Source organism: Macrotis lagotis, chromosome 7 (genome assembly GCF_037893015.1).
Source record: "Macrotis lagotis isolate mMagLag1 chromosome 7, bilby.v1.9.chrom.fasta, whole genome shotgun sequence".
In the NCBI taxonomy this organism is placed as follows: Eukaryota; Metazoa; Chordata; class Mammalia; order Peramelemorphia; family Peramelidae; genus Macrotis; species Macrotis lagotis.
The window spans coordinates 83,395,818-83,413,664 of record NC_133664.1 but is presented as its reverse complement, the minus strand read 5'-3'; the positions used below and the strand labels follow the sequence as shown (position 1 = coordinate 83,413,664).

Below are 17,847 nucleotides of genomic sequence, written 5' to 3'. Positions count from 1 at the left end.
CATCTTTTTATTGAAAATCTACCCATCTTATCTAATATTGGCTCATGTGTTGGCTAATTAGTTTTGCCATGGTACATTTGGGAATTGCAGTGCTGAATTGATCAGTTTCATCTTTTCCACAAAACTTCCTTTGTCAATTATTTGTTTAGATATCAGTTTAATTATTTTACAATTGCACTTCTTACAGTCTCTCCCTCCACCACTTAATATCCAGTTACATACTGTGTTTGTTAGTATCTCCTTGTTCTACATTGATTTAGTCTTATCTCCCTAGCTAAATGCTAAAACTCTTTGGCAGCAATAACAATATCTTATGCTTCTCTTGTATCCCTTACTGTGTTGGATATAGAGTAGACTCTCAGTAATCATTTATTGAGTAAGAAAACACTATTTGCCTCCAACTTCCAGATTTTTTATTGCCTTAAATTTACATCATTTTCTTGAAATTTTGTTGCCACTTTCTTTCATTCATTTACTTACTTTAGCTTCTATAATCTAAGGGGAATATTTTAAAGCATTTTATAAAATCTTTATGAAAAGTGAATATTGAAAATAGTTTAAAGGAAAATTATGACAAGCAGATAGAGGAAACCTACCAAAACACAGCTGTGAAGACAGGTTAGTGAAAAAGCTGAGGGGGTGGGGGATGAACAAAGGAGCAAGATGGGATGTAGAATGCTTGGAAGCTGTGCTGATATAACAGTTCTGACTTCTTGCAGGGATGGGGGTAAGAAAGAATGGACCCAGTAATCTTAAATGATGATGACATTCAACAGGCTAATCAGAAGAAGGAGATCCCCAACAGTAACTGAAGAATCAGGGAAAAGGAAGGATTGAAAAGAAAGAAAGAAGACTGGTGTTCTTCACTGTCTGGTAGTAAGATATCCAGGAAAGATGTTAGACAAATATTAAAGGAGAGAACTTGAATAGATGTATGTAAGGTACCTAGACATAATTCTGGAAATAAGATAAGTATTTACAATAAGACATGAGACATGCTTTAAAAAGAAACATAAAATAGGTGAGATAGTTTTCTATGTCTCAGAGAGAATCCTTGAGAGAATGTCAAGGAAGAAAAGAACCCACAAAACTCTCCAGTTTAGTTATAAAAGAAATGATGCCTTTCATAAGATTGGGACTGCTGACAGTAGAACTTGATCTCTTAGATTTTATAAGTGGAAGGTCACTGAAAAATTTCAAAAGAACAATTTTATTGATTATTGAAAGAGAAAATTAGCCAAAATCAAGATAAAAATCAGAATATTAGTTTATAAGTAAGAAAATATAATCAGCAGGTCCAAGAACTTAAGATGCATACTGGAATATGGCTTTAATGATATGCTTGGCATCTATACTGTGTGACTGCTTCTTCATAGATGTTCAAACATCTAAAAGTTCAATTCTCTTGGGATCTAATTTCCCTGATTTCATGTTTTAATGGGTCACACTATATAATGAGACTCTGTTATATATGGAAGAATAGAAATTGGATGGGTTCGTGATTTAACCTATATAAAATGGTACATATGGTTACCAAGTACCACTATTGTAAGAAACACTCAATTGTCGGATCATCAGACTTTTTTTTGACATGGGTAAATAGATGGAATGTATAAGCAGGTTCTAAGCAAATTGGAAAATATAAATTGTTTCATTAAAATAGTATGTACTAAGTGAATTACATTGAAAGCAGTGTTTATGATAAGGTTCATAAGTCAAAACCAGTCTGTTTGCTAATGGACCAGGCAACCTTGCAACTGGCAAATTAGGAACTGGTCTCCACAGGATTTAAAAAAAAAACACCTAACATTTTCAGGTTTAAAAAATGAGTTCAAAAGTAATTAGGCTATTTAGTATGATATTTTTTAAGTCAACAAGAGTTTGTTTTTTTAAATTGAATAAATTTGTTGTCATTTAGAAACATTAAGGGATTTTTTTGAAGTTCATTAGGATGTTGTTGTTTTTGCCTCAGTAAAAATAATTGTTTTTTTAAATAAACCTCAATTTTAAAGCCTTTACTTAAACTTTTCTCTATGCTTGGGCAGCTGTCATTTACTATTGGTTTTATTTCTACATGTGTGCCTTAGCATCTCTTAATATTGTTCTTCTTTTCCCTTTCACATAAATAAAAAGCCAAGAAAAACACCAGAATATCAGTGTTTGCCATTTCCATTAGGTGTGTCACATAGTTTACAGCTACATGAAGATATTAAAGCCAAGACTTGAAAGGGAGACACTTAATGAAGGAAAAAACAGACATTCTCCAAGTAACTATCTTGCCCTCCTAAGTAGTAAACTTCCTTCCCACCCACTTCCACCCCTAGCTCCTGACCCAGCAGATGGTGAACCTGTTTAGAGGCCTGTCTTAACATGTCTTATTTTGTTCATGTTGCTTTTTTAGCTGTTTTCTAATGACTTGCAGAAAGTTATGAAATCCAGGAATATGAATCTCTAGAAAATACTTTTTGAGAATACTGTTACACATTACTTCCTTGTACCTAAATTTGAGGGGGAGACAAAGGAGAGTGACACATAACTTTTTTAGTTTCTTTACATAAGGAAGCAGTTGTCTTACTTTACTTTTAAAATTGGAGGGATAATGCTTTTCAGACTTTTTTTAGTTCCCTTATAACTGTGATCAATACTGTCTTCAAGGGTCATGTTTTACTAAGCACATAAAGTCTGAAGGGATCTTGACTTAAGAAAAAGCAGTTTCACTTCTGAAATTTAAATGTCACTTGAACTTTGCTTTAATATCTTCTCATCATCACATGAGGTGATAGATACCTAATCATGGTCTTGAAAATTTCTTTCTTTTGGCAGTTTTGTCCTGTGCTCCTTAGTTCTTCATTTTCTTTTCATAAGAATGTATTCTGTGCATTACACTTACCTTGTTATTCAGGTTTTGAAAAAAAAAACAACTAAAATTTTTAAATCCCCCATTACTCAGGAATTTGTGGGTAACCTGAATGTATAAATCCTTCAGGATAATCTTGGGTATCACAAAATGATAGCTCCCAAAAGATTAAATGGCCTTTATTTCACAAATATTGCTTCATCAAACCTCTAGCTTTATGAAAAAGAAAACTGTGATCCAAAACTGAACACTGAGTAGCTGAAGCTCTCATGGGTAGTAAGTAGCAGAGCTGGGATTCTGACTTAAGTCCCACTATACAAGGTTACTTCACATCTTTTCAGTAGGATGATCTTTTCATTTGCCCAATGATATTCCTAAAAATATGCAGAATACAGTACCCAGTTTTCCTAGATTGGTTATGTTAAAAATTAGAGAAGGTATTTTTCTTAACTGTGACCTGGGTGAAAATTATCATCTAATAAACTCTGTCCAGTCATGTAAGTAAACTGCTGTTTTACATAAATTGATGGCAAGTTGGATACTTTGGGGAAAATGTTAATGTTTTATCAGGTTCAAATATATCATTTTCTAAGTGTTGACTTGAATGCATTAATAATCTCTATACCTTGATGGAGTTGATCCATCTTAAAAAATTATCAGATTTTATTACCAATTATTCAACTAACATTTTTTAATAACATCAACTTTATACCTAATGAAGTGCTTTGGAAAAGGAGAAATATAAAGGATGTGGCATTGCCTTTTGCTGGATATGTAAGAAGAGTTAAGCAACACATCAGAAAGTATGTTCTGTCTGCCTCTGATCAGAAAAGGATTGATTACATAGGGACTGAGTTTTTTAGGAGAGGACTCCTTGAAAGGGGTAATATTTTTAAATAAATTTTACTATTTTCATTTGTGAACAAAGTTTGGAAGGATGTGAGACATATGGTTTGGTAGTATAGGGGAAGATATTTCAGCTACAGAAAACTCTTCAGTAAAACATAAAAGAGGCTAATGGAAGAACTGTGTGAAATGAAGTCAGCCTGGTCTTCCATATTGATGGCACACCTTAAATACTAGATAGATAACAAGGACTTTAAGGTGACAACATATGTTCTACATCAAGGAAATAAAAGAATTGAAGTGATGTTAGAGATTATGCTGATATTTGGGAAAATAAGAAAACCTAGAAGACCATGGAGTATACTTTCACATAATAGCATTAGAATGAAGGAATTACATCATTCTTTATTCCCACTAGAAATATAGAGCACAAAGTAATTAATTAATTATGGGAGTTTTCCTGAGGATCCTTTTTAAAAAAATATTGTTTATGCAAAAAGAAAATTAACATTTCTTGCCTCTGTCATTATTGGTTGTTGGCCTTTGGCATTCAGGAAAATGCAAAGATGTAATAGGGGATGGATAAGCAATATTATCAGCTTACTACAAGGATTAATGGCGATCATTGACAAAAAAGATCTTTATTTCAAAATTTTGCAGGTAAGTCTATCAATTAGTGCCCAGATTGGAGTTAGTAAGGTAGGGTTTGACTTAAAATAAGAATAAAATTTCCAAAAAGAAATGTACTGCTTCCTAAGATATAATGAGTTCCCTGTCATCAATGATCCTCAAGTAGAAATAGGGTATTGTGGAGAAGATTGATGTTTCAGGAGCAGTCTAGATTAAGTGACTTCTTAGAACCCTTTCAGTTTTCAGACTCTGTGGAATTGGTCCAGACACAGCAAGTGATGGTATTAGTTTAACTTGTAGAAAGCTTTTTTTAGTGTTAAGCAATATGTTATTTTTTTACTAGTCTTTTTTTGTTTCAAAGTTTAAAGAAAGGCATAAGATTCAAATTTGGTAATCCCTTCCTTGACTAGATAATTTTGGAAACATTGATCATTGCTCCAAAGCTGAAAGGGACCTTAGGGACATCATTTCCATATTATACATAAGGAAGCCAAGATCATGGGAAGGAAGTGATTTGTCTAAGGTCATATGGGGAGTAAGAGGGGAAGCAGAAATCTAATCCAGGGTCAGTATCTCCTAGGTCAGTGCTTTTCCTATTGCCCTATGGCAGCAGCTGCCTGGGTCTGAAGCTCAATTGTTAATTGAACCATTCTTTGTCTTATTGAATGTAGAAAATGGGCAGATTCAACATAAAAACCAAACTAAAATTAGCAAGGAGGAAGCTGAGTTTCTCGGGCTCCATGTCCCAGACTGCAATAATCGTGCTTCCCGACTTGTTCTCTCTAGTGCTACAACTGTGAAGAGGAAGCCATGTACCATTGCTGTTGGAATACGTCCTATTGCTCCATCAAGTGTCAACAGGAACACTGGCATGCTGAACATAAACGCACCTGTCGCCGAAAAAGATGAAAGCTGTATTCCTCCTCTTCCAGAGAGAGAGAGAAAGAGAGTGAGAGAGAGAGAGAGAGAAAGAGAGAGAGAGAATCACCCCGATGATTGCTATTCTCAGACAAAGCGGTTTTTGTTTCCAAGAAGCCAAAATTGTTTAGAATTTGCTTCCCATTTTGCACCAGCCTTTAAACACTTTTCGTGAAGAAATTTTGCACAGTAGTTTAAATCTTCTGTTCATGCTCCTCCAGATTTTGTCAGTAAGTAAGATTAACATCAGTGGAGGGTATTTTAAGGGTTATTTTAAATGAATTTTAATTGAGGATTTGTTGCATTTTCAGCAAATTTTAAAACATTTTTAGGTTTTACAGAGATTTTAACCTTTAAACAACAGATCTTAAAAATAAAACAACAGGTGAATACAAGTGAGTTTAACAAAGAAACATTTAAAATAGATCTGAATGTAAGAAATATAGAACTGTTTCAGAAATAAAACATACTACCTTGATGTAACATTTATTTCTTAACCTTGTTGAGCTGGTTTTGTTCAGCTTAATTTACTGTTTAAAGGCATTATCTATTGGTTATGCCAGTGGGTATATGATTGAATTTAGGGAACAGGGTTGACACAGCAGGTGCTAGTCCTGCATATTTTTTCTTAAATATTTCCCAATTGTGTTTTTCATTATTTCTTTTCAATATATAACTTTTATAACAAATTATTAGCTTTGATCTTGTAGTTTAAAATTGCAGGGAACTGGGGTAATCTTTTACTGAGCTGGATCTTAGAGAAAATGAATATTTAAATTTTAAAGTTTGCACATTTCATTCTTTGTCCTAACATGAGTGCTTGTAACAAAACAAGGAAAAGCCAAAAACTACCTTTATTCATACATGAAATTTTAGATGAGGCATACAAATTTCTTTAATGCTTCCCTTCCCTCCCCAAATATCATCTGACTGCCTATTATCTGGTGTCACCTAGTCCATTGTAAGTTAATATTCAAAGGAAAGAAAGCACTTAAGTGTCACAGAAGCCGTTATGTTTGTAGTAATGGGTCATTGCCTGTTAATGAGCTCCATCACTGTACACAGAATGAAGAATAATGCATGTTAATTTTCTTGTATTAAAGATGCCGTGATTTGTAAAAAGTCTGTATTTTGAGGAATGTCTGGATTAAGAAGCATTACCAATAGGAATGGATCGATAGTTGAATAATGAGTTTTTTTATATACATAGATATATAAATCACATCCAGTAAAATTTACTTAAATTTCTTTTCTTTAAAAATGTCTTATAATTTGTTTTTTCAAAGACTGATTGATATTAGACCAAGTCAAATTCCCTTTATCATCTAGCTATTTTTTGAGAAGTTAGAGGAATAATTTGTAAATATTTATTTAGATCTTTGATATTTATTAAAAGCAATTACACACAATGGAAGTGAAAGAATAAGGAGAAAAGCCTTTTAAAAAGTTTTCTCTGGGTTTTGTCAGGGTCACTCTAAATATAAAATCTAGCTAAACCTTCTATGAAAAAAAACTTCAAACCTATTGTTGTTGCAGATGGCAGTGACACAAGTTAATTGACCAGCAACTGCCAAATAATGCACAATATTTTGCAGAAACTACATAGCAGCCCCATTCAAAACAACATACTAAATTACACAGTGACTTGCATTATTTCTTGTTTCTGTGTAATTAATTCATGTTGCCATTGTGCTGTGGCACTGGTGAGTTCCCTCATAACTAAAGAAAATTAATCTTGTTCAATTATTTTACAAATTCCCAAACGTCGATCCACCCCTATGAAAGCAAGTTATTGTGGAAATATTTTTGGTGTAAAATCATTCCAGAGTATGTACTATTTAACTGATAGCTGCATGAAAGTAAGATTCGTGTTACTTTGGCTTTTTTGTCTCTGTTGACACGGTTGCACATTTCCAAGTTACTACAGCGTGAAAACTGTGTGTTTAAAAAAAAAACAAAAAACAAAAAAAGACATTGTGGCCTGGTTTTGTATAAGTTTTAGATAAAATTACAATTGATTGTTTTAGGAATCATTATTAAAAATTAATTTTCTGCAAATCATAAAGCTATATTACGGTGTTGAGCTTAGCCACTATGCACATTGTAATTATTCATTGTGGCTGTCCAGTTCTATGATGCATTCTGGCATTTTGTAAGCTGCTCTGACTAGCAATATATAGAGTCATTTAATGTGTTAACATTGGTTAATAAATGTATTTAAAAAAAATCACTGGCTTAATAAAGTGTCAATCTAGTCCAGTCCCCTGCATCTAAATACAACTGCAGCTGAATGTTGATTCTGTATTATGGGTCATTCATTGGCAACCATTTTCCTTATAAAAGAATAATTTTATTGAAGTAATTCTCCTACAAACAACATTTATTTAAATTGAAATTTCATTCATGATTTTTTTTAAGGTTGTGTTTTGTACCATGGTTACCAAGAGAGGTGTGTATACATTTGAAGAATCTGATAAATTTAATGCATCGCCATATTTGGATTTTTTCAGCTTTTTCAAAAAAACTAAATGTATTTGGTCAATAAAACTGTCTATAATCTAAGAAAGTTGGTCTGGTTTCTGCATCATGCAAAACTGGGCAAACACTTAAAAATGCATGTTAGCAAGGAATTCACCTAAAGCTTTTTTTTCCCAATTATTCTTCAATTTGCCACTCAATGTTCTATTTACTATTTAACTAAGGCACAACAAATTTGAATCACCTACCAGGTGACTATATTTTAAGCCATTGAAATTAGAACATTATGATTTCTGCTAAAAAAAGAAAAATACTTATTCTTTTAGCAATTGTGCTGTCATTGAAGTTTGCTAACAAGTATATATGGGATATATTCACATGTATGTTATTTGCGTCATTTCTTGGGCCATACCCTTTCCTCTTCTTCACCCTGCTACTCTCATCCACAGGTGGAGGAGATCCCATTGACCCCAAAGGGAACTCCAGCTGCAGGACATGTCCAGAGAGGAAGGAAAATCCTCATTGTAATCACTTCCAACATTCAATGTTTGATCATTTATGTGTATTATCTTTGGATCTCTATATTAGTGTGTGTGTCACAGAAAAAAAAAGAAAACATCAAAAAAGCAAGAATTTATTTCTTTGTAAATTGAATATAAAACAAAACTCTTGGATTTTTACTGTATTAAGCATTTGTTATTCCATTTTAAGAAATAATTTCCCTATAGCAGTATCTTTATTTGCTTTTATTTTGTACATACGCTCTACTGGAACATGTCAGACATGATGACAAGTGGATCCCATCTTTTTCTTAATCTAGTGGTGCTCCTACTTTCAGCTCACCAGTCCGAAATGTTGGTAGTTTCAGTGTCCCCAGAATTAAAAAGTAGTTTGCCTTGCCCTTAGTCACTGCTCTGTGCATGTTTCTTGTCCTGCAAGCATACATCTTTGAAAAACAAAAAAATACTGGTTTTTCGAATTAACAGAAGAAATGAGGTTGGAACATTTTTAATAAAATCATTTAAATTATCCTATTACGACTTTGTCAGTCAAGTAGTATTGGTCAAGTTGGTATCATATATAGGCACTGTGTTTAGCTCTAAGTACCAAAAAAGAAGCAAAAATAGTCAGAAAGTGAAGTATATTTATATTCTTCTTAGTGGCAGTTACTAACCACAAACCAAACTTAATTGATTCAGGAGCATGATGCTCTAAAATAACAATTTACCAAACTAAGGAATATTCTTAAACTTTGCCAAATTTATATTTAAAAAGTCCACATATTATTTGGTCAGGAATGACTGAAACATAAACACTTTCATTTCCATGCTACAAAAGCAGGAAAAGGTCAAGGCCAGACTGTGTTAATAAATCATTTAAAATATAGAATTTTTTTTAGAAGTCATTTTATTTAAATAACCAACAACTAAACTAATAATATTGCTTTCTAGATGTCCTGCTTAATGATTTTAAGTCATAGAGTATATCCCAACTTAAGAAGAGCTGGCGGAATTGGAGTTTTTTAAATTTAAAAATAGCTACTTATGAAATTTTTTACGTTGGTAAGCAATCTCTTTGCAATTTGGTTTATACTAATTAGCTTAGTTATCACATTTTTTAAGTAAATAGTACAAATTCACTTCAAATTGGCCACTTTTCAGGGAGCTTACATTCTATAAAGATAAAGTAACATTTAGAGTCTAATAAGGATGGCATTATTAGAGATAGAGATTCCAGAGGTTACAAAAGGAAAAAAATAGGGAAGATTGGATTATAAATACCCAAGAGAGGAGCCTAGGGGTCTTTGCTTGGGCAACTTATAACCAAATCACAAGAATTCCAAATGAGGCTGTCAATAAGAGTCATATGCCCTCTATATTATCAAAGATAATATTTGGCTTTAAGTAGAATCTCTGAGAGAAATGTGGAACACTGAGTGAGAGGACTAGTGTGGAATGTTCGAGTGGCAGAGCAGATGGCCAGTCTAACTAGACATCAAGATGTGAAGTGGAAGGTACCGTACTAAGGACTACATAGCTCATTTATTCAAATAGTGCTGGGCACCATGTTTGATTTTGAGGGATGGGCAATGATAGGAGACCCAGCTGTGGTAGGGGAAATAAGACAAGTCTACAAAATCTAGGTCCTGTGAAGGTTCAGGAGAGGGAGAGAAGAAAGGGGAAGTGTCATGAAGGAGGTGGCTTTGAAATGAACTCTTCTTAGTGTTCCATTCTATTGAATGGAAAGGGATGTAAGTGGCTTTAACTCTGGGAAGGAAGTAGGGGGAAGTACACAGACTGGATTAGAAGTACATATATGGTATTTCATATCACATAGTATGTGCCTAGGTAGTGAGGGAGGAACCTGGCAAAAATTGAACCTAGATGGTGAAGAACCTTTAAAGGTTAGACTAAGATGTGGCCTTGATTTACTAGGTGGTTAGGAAACTTTGGATATTACCAAAACTGCTTTGATATTTGTCAGTGGTATGTAAGATGAACTGAAGAGGGAAACTAGGCATCATCTATTGCTATATTGCAGCTGTGATATAATGACCTTAAGTAAGGTAGCTGGAGTGGAAAGGGAAAGGATGGGATGAAATTGAGAAATATTTCTAAAGTAAGATTAATAAGAATTGATGAGAATTGGGAGAATGGAATCACAGAAAAGGGAAGCTAGAGTTAAAGGTAGGTTAATTGAAGTTTTCATCCAGGGTTGCCACAGAAAAGGTATAAGGTAAAGGAAACAACATGGTTCACTGGAATGATCAAGGATCCTTTGACTGGCATTAAATAGATGTATGACCTTGAACAGCTCATTAATATACAAAGTCATTGGTTTCCTCTTTAGTAAAATGAGGTTGGGCCAGTTGATCTTTAAAGGCCAGGAGGCCTTTAACCTTCTATAATGAGTCTGATTTTCACTCGGTGAATTGGAGAGGCAAAGAGGACATCCAGATGGTAATTTCCAAAAGAATTAGAAATTAGTCATTTGAGCTCTGGACAGATTAAGACTGGTTATAGAGATTCAGAATTCATCTGAATGGTATGGGAATGGATAAGATCACAAAGTATACTGGTATAATGAGAATTTTCAATAATCATTCTTTTTTTCCAAATATATTTAATCTCCCTCTCTCCATTGATTTCTTTCAATGTACCTCAGTCTATAAGAAAAGCCCATCTTCAAAACTCTGTCTAAGCTCTCCTCAGTTTGATGACCTAATTTGAAAAACTTACCTAATGCTTTTACTTGATTGGCACTCGTTCTCCAAAACCACTATCATTTTAGTAAAAATGAGCTTTCCAAAATAACCAATGACTTTTTCATTGCCAAATTGGATGCCTTTTTTTCTTGAGTCCGCGACATTCCTGCATTTATTTTGAGTAGAATTTGACTCTGCATTCTGGATGCCTTCCAAAAAAGAATACATAAAGAACACATAAAGAAAAAGAATTGTAGCGTCTCAGAGAATATTTAGTCCAACGCATATCTCTGTAAGTATTCCCTCTGCAATAAAGGCTAGAGGTGGTTTCATCTAGCCTTTGCCCTAAGACCTTTGATGAGAGCTGTGCACTCCCTCCAATAGGAGGTTGATACATTTGGAAGTTTGCTTCATTACTACATTCTGCTCCTTTTCCTGTCCCCTGGGACCAAACAAAGTAAATGCTTCAATTATGAAAGAAGAGAGGCGGCTAGGTGGCATAGTGGATAGAGTACTAGCTACATGACAAGGACTGGAGTTTAAATCTGGTCACAGATACTTGATACTATCTGTGTGACCTTGGGTAAGTCACTGAACCCCGATTGCCTCGCCCCCCCAAAAAAAATTATATTAAAAAACAACTATCATGTGCCCCACAAACGCACAAATCTAGATCTTTTCCAAGCTAAACATTCCTAATACTTTTTAATTTGTTATAACTTGGAGATCTCTCACAATACTAGTTAACCTCTCCTGGATGTTCTGTAATTTATCCATATTTTATTTAAAAAAGGGCCCAACATTAGAATTAAATTAGAAATTAACTTTTTTGAAAAAAGCTTTATGCACTAGAGATTCACAGTGTGGTGAATTAACTGTGCTCCTGGGATAGTTGGGTTCTCTAGGCTGTAGTTAGGGTTTGGTGAAGAATTCACAGGATCATCTGATCCCAAAGTGCAAGGGTAAGAAAAAGAACAAATTTATTAAAACTTAGAGCAAACAAATAATAGAGAAATGATAGTTAAGCATCTTATAGATGGTTAAGAATTTTTTTTTTTAGATTTTTCAAGGCAATGGGGTTAAGTGGTTTGCCCAAGGCCACACAGCTAGGTAATTATTAAGTGTCTGAGATGGGATTTGAACTCAGGTACTCCTCACTCCAAGGCCAGTGCTCTATCCACTGCGCCACCTAGCCACCCCCCCTTAAGAATTCTTTAAGAGAACAAAAATGTAGAGAATTGTGTGGTAACAAACCATCTGATCAAGTCACTTAGGAAAAGACAAGATAGACAAACACCTGGCTCTCTTTAAATGCCCCTCTGGCATGGGGGAAATGGTGGTATTTAAGGAATGGTTAATACCTGGTGTAGGAGGGGCTAATACCTGCTTTAAGGTAATATTTACTGCACATACATAACTCGCCTGCCCCATTGAGTGAATGTGTTGGGACCAAGGTCTACATCCATCCATCTAGCTAGCTAGCTAGCTATATAGTCCATAGTGGCTTAGGACTCAAAAGGACATAGGGGATATCTGTTGTCAGAAATGGGGTTTACAAAAATCAATACAGAGGAGAAAAAGAACATTTATCTTTTTTTCCCTTTGGAAACAAATTTTTTGTAATTTTTTTTTCCTGAACTGTTTTGTTCAGAAAAAAAAATTACAAAAAATTTGTTTACAAAGGGAAAAAAAAAGATTACAGTATTTCTCTGTGCCCATAGTTGCCTTCCTTTACTTGGTGTTTTGTCAAGTTCCTGCTAATGAACAGGGAAAACTCTTTCAAAGTGATGTTCAGAATTGAACCCAGTCAGATGTGGTCTGACCAAGGCAGGGAACAAGACCTATTATCTTCCAAATCCTGGACACTTTGTCTTTATTTGTTTCAGTCATATCCAATTCTTTGTGACTCCAATTGAGACTTTCTTGGCAAAGAATTTGGAGTAATCTACCATTTTCTTCTCCAATTCATTTTACAGATATGGACATTGAGGCAAACAGGGTTGAGTGATTTGCCCAGCTTCACACAGCTAGTAAGTATCAGAAGCTAGATTTGAACTAAGGAAGATGAGTCTTCCTGACTTCAGATTCTATCTACTGTGCCAGCTAAATCCTAGACACTGAACCTTTTTTTTAAATGCAGCCTGGAATTGCATTAGCTTCCCATGTACCATACCATATTGGTGACTCCTTTTGAGGTTCATTAAAATCTCCAGCTTTTTTTTTAGATGAAGTGCCTGATGGCCTTGCCTTAGTCATCTTTTACTTGTAAAGTTGATTAAAAAAATAAAAGAGTATTGAGACTTTATGTGTAATTTATTTTTAGAAGATCTAACCTATTTATAAAATCTTTTTGGATTTGGATTTCTCCTGCCTTTGTGTCCTTTGCAAATCAATCTAATTAACTGTCATCTATGCTTTCATCCAAGTCATTATTTTTAAAACTTTTAATTGTTGACCAAGCAGAGATCCCTGGAGCACTTTATTAGGGTCTTTTTTTCAAAATTGACATTGCATCAATAATGATTATTTTAGGGGCTATCCACTCACAGCCAGCTATGATATCCATTTAATTGCAAAAGACTCGTCAATATCTCTCCATCTTGCCCTAAGATGTTGTTAAAATCTGCATGAAATATCTGCAATTTTTTTTTTTGCTTTATATGCCAGCCTAGTATCTTTGAGGAAATGAGTTCTGGCATTGCCTAAGATATATAACAATGGGGATCTTAGAGACTTTCTAGTCCAACCCCCTCCTTTTATCAGAGATAAGGGAACAGAAAGCTAGGAAAGTCACTGCTTTGCCCCAGGTCCCAAAGAGCACATCATCAAATATTTTGAACTCAGGTCTTCTGGCTCCAGAGATAATGCTATCATTGTAACAGCATGCTACCAGTTCTTAATGAAACCAGAATGGGTCTTTGTGATCATTACTGTATTTTGAAGGTGTCCATTCCTACTGTCTTTTATTGACAACACCTCCTCAACTACACCCACCAATTCCACTAAGAATAGTTTCACATACATTCAGATAAAGTTACATACACTCAGATAAAGTTCTGGGTGGGCCTTTGACTTGAACTCCTAAAAGGCAGCAGAGTGCTGTCATTTCAATATTTCTGTTGGAATCTCTATTACCTATTTTTTGATTTGCCTTTGTTTAAATCTAAAGACCATTTTGCTTTGCAGAATAAACAAAGGCAAGTAGTTTAGGTGTGAATGACTTTTCTCCATCCTTAAGTTATCATCATGCCCTTTAAGAAGTAGTTCTCTCTATTCTCTTTCCCTCCAGTGTAAAACCAAAGCAATAAACAAACAAATCTTAGTTTTCCAGACCAGCTCATTCTGAGTTTTACTGCTTTAGATTTTTTTTTCAAAGCAATAGGGTTAAGTGACTTACCCAAGGCCACATGGCTAGGTAATTAAGTGTCTGAGGTCGTATTTGAACCCAGGTACTCCTGACTCCAAGGCCAATGCTCTATTCACTGTGCCACCTAGCCACCCCATTTTATTGCTTTAGATACTTTTCCCTCAAGGCTATGCCATAGTTTTCTATAAACCTTGCTTTATGGCTCTTCTTCAAAATCTGAATTAGTCAGTGAACCTATATATTCACATCATTCTCTTTATAATCAATTTCCTCATCAAAACTTTCCTTTTGTGTTTTTGGAAATTCACTATTGGGAGCATCTCATCTCTTATGGACTGACTTCCTTTACAGAATCTTAGTCCATTGGTACTACCAATCTTTTCTCTGCACCTTTTGAATTTCTTCTTAAACCCTAATAACCCTACTCATGTCCTTAGATTTTTCTCTCCTGGTACTAGAGACCTTACTTTTTTCTATCCTCTTTTCTTTTAATGGCCCTTTTAAGGCCACTTTCTAGGTATGGGTCTGATCCCAAGTCTCAGTGAAACCTACATAAAGTCATATTTGCCTTCTTGCTCTAGGATTCCTATTGATTTTGTTATCCATATTTGTATGTATATCTGAAGTCACAATTTTACAAATTGGCTTTCTTTTGTTGAGATTTGCACAGTTCCAGGCAAATACTTTACTTTTTTAGATGTACTCCCTCCCTGACCAGGAGCCCATCATTCCTATATTTTAAATCATGATTTACCTTATTAGGCATAATCTGTTCATTTCCAAAATTCTTTCTCTTCTTCTTTCCTTTGATGAAATTCAATAAAAAATGTTATTTATGTTCCTATAGTCTTTAGTTTTTTTTCCCCCAAGAAAGTAATATTTAGCAATGTTTTCTTGGTTTCTTCTAGCAATGTCATTTGTGCCTGAATAGATTGACAAATTTTAGAAGGTTCTATGTACATCCTTGGAAAAAAACCCTAGAAAACAGAATGTTAGTATAATCACCCTGTGAACAAATAGCTCCATTAGGACTCCCAGTCCTCAGGCATCATTCTTGAGCTATTTCTCTGACCCAGTATTGGATGATCTCATCTGATAACATCTTTAGGACTACATTATCATTTCATTCCTTGCAGTTACTTTCTCTTTTGATCATTCAACTTGTTTCTCTTTTAGAAAAGATTATTATTCCTTTTTTTCCCCTTTTAGGTCCAAGTTTTTTTTTATCTTTTTCTCGCTTGTATAACATTTTGTCAAATTTAGCTTCATTACACAAGTCAGGATTATCTTCTGCTTTTCAGATTTTGTTTCTTAATTTCCTCATTGAAGTCTTTATTTAGACTCTAAGCAACATTTTCTTGTAATCTGATGATTAGAAAGTGGAGTGGCTGAGGTGAGATGATTAGTTAACACCAAGGAAGGTAAGATTCACAAGTTTGTTCTGAGGATACCTAAGGTAAGAAAGAAATCCTACAGCTACTCAGCTTTATATTAAACACTTATGAAAAAAGTTCTTGAAAGGTCTCAATTTTACTGATTAAAAATTAAAATTTAAAAAAAAGATGAAGTGACATTTTTTTCCCTTGGTAATTTAAAGCCTTTTCAGTAGGAGTAGTCAGGCATCAAAGTGGTTTAGAAGTCCATATCTGAAGTCAGGAAGACCTGAATTCAAATATGACCTCAAATATTTATCAGCTGGGTCACTTAATCGATGTCTGCCTTAGTTTCCTGATAAGAAAAATGGGATAATTACACCAGCCTCCCAGAGCTGTGAGGATCAATTGAGATAATGGTAGAGTTTAGCACAATGTAACTGCTGGCACACTAAGGACTGTATAAATATTAGCTATTATCATTATGAACTCAAGATTCCTATTCCAAGCCTTGCATGTTCCCCAATGTGCAATATCATAACAAATCTCTAATTTTGCTGAAGAGAAAACTTGCCCAAGGTCACACAAGGAGTATGGATGGGAATCCAGGGCTCCTGCTTCCAGAGATAATAATCCTCCTGAACCACATTAAGCATTATTCTGAGTTACTGAGCAGTCAGCACATGCCAAACAATGCAGCAGTATGGAAAGAAGGCACAAAATAAAGAGAATGGTCTCCATCTTCAATTAACCTTAGCTGAACTGTGGAAACTGAGGGGGAAAGATTTGAAATGTTGACAGAGCATCATTTTCCAGTAAAGTAACTTAAGGTGCATGGAAGTACAAAGGGAAGTGGCACCAAAGTAGTATTATTAACGATTAATCAAGGGAGAATGTAACTAGAATGGTAATAACATTCATCAAACATTTTGTTATTTTCACAGTGATTTCACTTGCTATGGAACACTCAAAGCCTGGGAGATTTGATAGACAACATATAGACAAAATAAAGGCAAGAATATGACAAGACAGAGGGAAGAACAGAGATAGAAAACCATGCTCCACAGAAGCCCCAGTTCCCACTTTCATTTTCCCTGGAGACTTTTGTCTTGCCCACTGAACCTTGATAACTGGAGGAGAGAACTTTGACTCACTTAAATCCAATTCATGTGCATGTGAAGACACCCTCATGAAGTCATCCTTCGAAAACCAAAGGACAACAATATTGGATAAACAAATCTTGATGGGAATTATAGTTGGAAAAAGCCATGGTACCTGAGACTTCACAGCATTTATGAGGTTTCTATTACAGATAAAGCATCTATAATAGGACTTGGTGACACAGGATCTCCATGAAGGATTAAATGCGAGTTGGAAGGCATTGGTAACCCTAAGTCAAAGTTTTCTGTGATCATGGATAATTCACTAGACAGCTCACCTTGGCTTCAATTAAATACTTTTACTTCTTATCTGGTTGGTTGTTTTGTGTTCCAAAAGAGTTTATTCCCTGGAAGGGCACTTCCACAACCAAGGCTTTAGAATTGATAGATCACCCTTTTCTTTGGGGAGAAGAGAACAGTTAAAGGTTTTCTCTAGTGTAATAATAAACTTAACCTACCTCCCTCACAAAAAAAAAAGCTAAGGTTAAGGTTTTGGGCTATAAACTATAAACCTACTCCTCTTTCTTCTATGTAGAAGTTATCATGACAACTGAGGACTCCAGCCAAGCTCCATAACTGTGTGCCTCATTGAACAATGCTGAGCAGGCACACCAAGACCAGCAGACTCCGAAAGGCCAAGGGGACAGGAAGAGCAGATCCCATGGCAACAAGAGGACCTCATGAAGACCCTTCGATGCTGGAGATCTGAGTTGTTTTACCCTGGCCATATCTCTCCTCCCTGGGAGTCCTCCACATCTGTTCCGAGCAGGATTACTATTTCTCCTTATGATGATGTATTTGTAGGATAGTATACCCCAGGTTTATGAGAGAATGTTCCACAGCTTTTCACTATTTCATTGAGTGCTTTTATATTAATCTAATTTTGTTCTCTAAGGAGTAAAACAAAATGACATGGATTGATTTAAGTAGCTATGGCATGTGAGTGGATGCAAATACACCAAGTATCTTTAAGCTTTTCTGGGGGCCTCATGTAAGGAAAGGAGGTCACCAGG

At 34.9% G+C, this 17,847-nt stretch overlaps 1 protein-coding gene across 6 annotated transcripts in view; it reads left to right on the top strand.

The window, feature by feature from the left end:
* The window catches only part of ZMYND11 (zinc finger MYND-type containing 11), a 137,233-nt gene extending 124,697 nt beyond the window's left edge, over window positions 1-12,536 (top strand). For 3 of the 6 annotated variants that reach the window (XM_074193235.1, XM_074193234.1, XM_074193238.1), the window contains one exon: window positions 5,120-8,172. In XM_074193235.1, the coding sequence (XP_074049336.1) occupies window positions 5,120-5,242 (123 nt within the window). In that variant the 3' untranslated portion in view covers window positions 5,243-8,172. The other 3 variants (XR_012470024.1, XM_074193236.1, XM_074193237.1) reach the window with 3 other exon arrangements.
* The last annotated feature ends 5,311 nt before the right edge of the window (window positions 12,537-17,847 follow it).